The sequence below is a fragment of the Uloborus diversus genome, chromosome 3 (genome assembly GCF_026930045.1).
Source record: "Uloborus diversus isolate 005 chromosome 3, Udiv.v.3.1, whole genome shotgun sequence".
In the NCBI taxonomy this organism is placed as follows: domain Eukaryota; kingdom Metazoa; phylum Arthropoda; class Arachnida; order Araneae; family Uloboridae; genus Uloborus; species Uloborus diversus.
In genome coordinates, this window is record NC_072733.1 from 106,661,338 (window position 1) to 106,666,653 (window position 5,316).

General features: G+C 32.0%; 1 protein-coding gene across 1 annotated transcript; it reads right to left on the reverse strand.

Moving 5' to 3' along the window:
* Nucleotides 1-16: 16 nt before the first annotated feature.
* LOC129218880 (uncharacterized) lies at nt 17-807 on the reverse strand. The gene is given in 3 exon segments (XM_054853201.1): nt 17-290; nt 292-382; nt 473-807. Coding segments are annotated over 3 exon segments (651 nt in total). The 5' UTR covers nt 759-807.
* Nucleotides 808-5,316: the final 4,509 nt, after the last annotated feature.

The following is a 5,316-nucleotide window of genomic DNA, read 5'->3' on the forward strand; positions in this document are numbered from 1 at the left end:
CAACTTTCTTCTTTTTTTACACACGACATATGTGATTTACATACATATTTATTATTTTTTCGAACATATTTTGAGCACAGAGAAAAACGTGATGGTATGAGAAAAAGTACCCATAGGGCAAGGTCGAATAGTCCGGTTGTATGACTCTTTTGTTGTAGATTATTTGATACATTTTATTTTCAACTTTATTTATAATTTTTCTCCTTTTTGGCTCCCTGCAAATTTTTGCCGGGTTATGGTTATTGATGGAGGAGGGTTCGTCCAAGTTTAGCACGAGCTGCTTGATGGAAGAGCTGGACGTTCCTGTGGTTTAGGGTAAACCCACGTACCTTGCAGCAAGTTTCCCCGTCGCTTGTAGTGTAGGCATAGTTTTTCGGGCCACCTGGAATTCAATAAAAAAATAAATCAGCAAATCACCAAGAAAAAAAGAAATAATTAGGAATAATTTTCCAGAAAAAAAAAATATACGCACCAGACACAAAAACAGAGATGGTGCCACCGTCCAATTCGTCCGTGAAATCCCCAAGAAAGTTTCCGAGAGGAGGGTCGTTAGTTCCATCACTGGAATAAATGATGCTGTCTGTGTCATGGTAGAGTACGTGAGTTCCTAATTTGTCCATCTCCTCATACAGCTTCAACCGCGCCCATGCAGTTGTGAAAGCAGCTACAAAAATGTTGGTGCTGGTGTCCTGCTTCACAAACTCGGCTGCAGAAACAAACTGTAGGGCGGCCAGCTCGTCAGATGGGAAAAAAAACATCTTTGATCTGAAAATACACAATAAAATAAACAATTAAAACTTTATTTGCAAACTCAATCAAAGCTTCTCTATCTCTTTTGGGTAAAAACTTACAATTTTTGTTGAATCGGCCATATATTTGTTGAAGGTAGGGATGCTATTAACAAACACCAAACTGGTTTTGTTTGTGTTCATGCCAAATCTGTAAATAGAAATTCAGTTTCAGAGGAAAAAAAAATTACGTTTCCAATAGAAGGGTAGAGAGAAGAAAATGAATCTTACCGCCCCCAAAAAACTGTTAAGAGCCAGTTTGGCAACTTGTCTTCTTCCGGGGTTTTTGAAATGACGGTGCTGTCCAGCAATATGCCTTCTTTGGCCTCGTAACGGAGTATGTACTTCCTCTTTTCATCTTCTGTGCTGCATTCACGAGGCCAGCCGCTACTCTCCTGTTTTATTTTGAGGAACAGGTCGATGTAATCGCGAAACAGCACATTGGATGAAATGGGGAAATGGTAAACTTCGTACATCTAGAGGTTAAAAAGAAAAAAAAATCACGTTACATAATATGCATTTTTAAAAATGTTCCAAAAAAATATGTATTGAAAGTATTTACTTACATCGGTTATTTGGTACCCCTTTTTCTTTGCGAGCTTTAACTTACCGGCGGTTTTGCACGTCTTATCACGCCGTAGCAAGATCACGTCGCTAGCGTTTTACACGTATTTTTCTGACACTAAATTTTCGTTGTCAAACGGTCCAAGGCGTAGAATCCTGCGTTTCCTTTCCCCTCTCCTGAGAGCGGCACCCCGGAGCGCAGGGGCCCACCTTCTGTATTCACACATGCAAACAATACCCTTTCATCAGGTTGGGGTTTCAAGGTTCAGTGCATCCTTCTTATCAACGCAAAGATTTCTAAGCAAACCTCCATCTGCTAAAAGCAAAACTTGATTCCAAGAATGAAATATCCACTTCTCTTTCTTCTAAGCTTAAAATTTACATTAAATTAATGATTGTGCTGTAAATGGATGCAACATAATTTAATCGACGTGAATGACATTCAATTACATTTCAAATAAATTAATAAATAAAAGCCGTGAGATTTCAAATTGAACGAAAACAAACTAAGTATCCTTTTGGAAATAAATTTATAGCTACGGCTTTATTCGCTACTAACATATAATTTAGGAACTTTAATTTATAAAATCACAATGCTGTAAAAAAAACCAAAGAGTACACGTAAAAGATCAATTTTCAACTTTTGTGTGCACTTACGTCGCGTTTTACGCACATTTAGGCAGATGTTGTACTCAAAACACATTATAAAAAATGTAAAAAAAAGGGATATTTTTTCAAATTTATTTACTCTAACTGATTGGCCTTGGGTTTTGGTCGCAAATTTCAATCATTAATATCAGAAACATTTTAAATTCACCGATTCTGTCTAATACTTCAGCTTATAATTATTTTAATCACAAAGAAAAACAAACATTTATCTCTTAGCATACAATTTCAATTCTGTATAAGTAAAAAAAAACTAAATAAACAATATATAGTAGGAGCAAAAATTTTGCACAACACCAGGCGGCTATTGTGTTAACATTTATACAAAAAAAAAAAAAAAAAAAAAAAACTTCAGTTGTTAGCAAAGAACAATAATAATATTTTTTTTATTGTTATTAAAAATGGAAAAGTATATAAAAATGAATAGTTTTCAAAAAAAAAAAAAAAAATCAAAAATTGAATCGTTTGTAGCTTTTTCTTTTCAATAAAAAATAAAGAGCCTCGGAATTTTTTTCATTCAGAGGGGGAAGAAATTCAGAAGAATGGGACCTGACTCTTAGTAACGGAAATTTCTATGGAGTTGCTTAAGATCTACAGTATTTTGTAGGAAGATGGAAATGGGGAAATGGTTAAGTGAGAATTTATAACTATTCTTTTATGTAAAAAAAGGAATAATAATAAATAGAGAAAAATAAATAAAGGTTTAAACCGTTTTATAATTAAAATAAAACTTCAGCAGAGCTTAACTATTTGTACTTTATTAAGCAACAAATCCAGAATTTTCATTGATCTCAATTTGCCCAAAGCCTGATATTTATCTCAAATCACTATTTAATCTGTGCGATTGCTTGATACAAGTCATATGATCTTTCAATTCCTTGGAACAAATTAAGCAAAAATAATTATAAAACCTTGATTTTTATAGAAAAATCATCATAATTCATGCTTCATACTAATTAATAAACCTTTTACGGGGATGAAAATTCGTAAAATTATTTTAACAACTTTTTTGCTGCGACTTTTTTTTTACCACTATAATTTAAAAGTATTTCGTTGTTTACTATTTTTTGCTTTAATTGTGTTTTCATAACTTTGATTTGATACCTAGTGCGGTCACTTAGGTCTTAACTACTAGCAGGGGCACTCCGAAATAAAATGAGAGGGGGGGGGGAGAGGTTGATTCTCAAATTTTCGAATGAAGTTCTACTTTTTCCAAATGATAAACATGAGCATGCACATTATATCATACTTACATAACATCTAATGAGAAGCAACATTATGCATCATTAAAAACAATTTTTAAAATTTGAAAGAAGAATCTCAATGTTGCAATAATGTTTCCACATTTTTCAAATGAGAATTTTTTGGGGAGGTTACACTGTCCTTCTGAGCCTCTCATCGAGGCGCCCCATACTAGATCCCATGTGATTGTCAGTGTTTCTTTAATAATAGCTTTGTTAAATACGCCATAATTCAGTGAATGTTGGATTTAGTATTTGTTTTCCGATTTTCAAACGGGATCCTAGACAGTCCCGATTTTCATTCAAAAATCCAGTGTCCCGGCCAGTTTACTTCACGTCTCGGTAAAATATAAGTTTCATTACAGATGACCAAAAAATATAAAAATAATTAACCGTGAAGGATTATTTAAAATAATAAATTTTTCATTTCTGTACCTCGTAGCCAGACTGACGTAAGTCCAAAAATTTGAATTTTCTGTTTATTACTGCAAGGGTTCGCCAATATATATCCGATATTTGTTCTGAAAATATCATGATATTTTGATATTTTCGATATTTATTTTTCCAACTACGGTATTTTCAGTATAAAAATTATATTAATCATAGTAATATAGCTCATTTATTATTAAAAATACCTAAAAAGTTATGCACTATAGTTTTATGATGTATTATTACACATTAATATAACAAAATAATGTATTTTTTTATTCATAAAATTATTAGTAATGTAACAATTTTAATGCATATTAAAAGTACCTAATTAAATGTTAACCATTGGTTGGAACAAAAGAAAATGTCTTATGACTATGCCCCTGACTGTTGCATATTGTTTTTTTCTGAATCATATAACTGTGTAAAAGTAGCTAACAGAAGACAAATGAGTAGAACAGCTAACGCTATATTAACTGTATTAAAATTGACTAAAATGTAAAATGGAATACAGTAGAGAACCAATTATCCGGGAAGTTCGGGACCATCGCTATCCCGGATATCTGAATTTCCCGGTTTTCTGAATCGCTAAAAATCTCTGTTGGCCGATTGTTTATAAAACTTAAATTACTATAATAAATAGTAATACATATTAAAATAAGAAGAAAACAGTTCAGAATTGCTTATAAATAGTGTCGAAATATTAAAAACTACTAGTGAAAGAATAATTTAAACACCAAAAAAATTCAAGTTGTTCATAAGACCTGAGACCCTCACATTCAATCTGAAAAAGAAATAAACCACCACTTTTCGATATTTAAAACGAAAAAAAAAAAATGAAAGGAAGGGCTAGAAACAAGTTTTTGAACGGAAATGTGCGATTTTCCTGATATTCTGTATGAAAAAATTTGTTTTCATTAACGCGTTTTGTTTTTAAATTTTTTATAAAGATTTTGTGCTTGCGATTACGGTGGTTATTGATAACTATTGCTTTTTGCAATATCAATAGCAGTTTGATTTATGAGTTCTTGCAGTATTATTACAGTCATGCGTTTAACAATTTCTAGATTCCACAATTAACTATCCAGAAAATTCGCGAATCTGGTTTTCGGCGTTTCCCGCAATTTCGCTAACAACACTGACGCTCTAAACGGCTTTAATTTTAAAGGCCATACAATAAAATATTGCATTAGAATTCGACAATATTCATTTCTTCATTTCTTTACTTTTCAGTTAGAATAAAACACGAAAATTTCTGACTTAAGAGTGTACTTCTTAATTCAAGAAAATATTTCGGAAATTTTGCCCCGCGTAAAGGTCCCTTTAAAGTTCGTTTTTGTAAACATTTTCCCCAGTTTTACGTAAGTAATATGATATTTATTAAGAAACAGTTCATATTCTTTTAGGTATGTCAAAAAAAAAAAAAAAAAAAACTTAATTTTTCAAAAATTGCCGAAAATGCGTATTTTTAAATAATGGCGGGAAAATCTGCAAACATTTGCCAATTTTCTGGTTTCCCGGTTTTTTGGTTCCCGGATAAAAGGTTCTGCACTGTATTAGATATGAATAATTAAAGAAACCTTAATTTTAAGTCTGCACATTATAATAATAAATAAAGAGTGATTTGA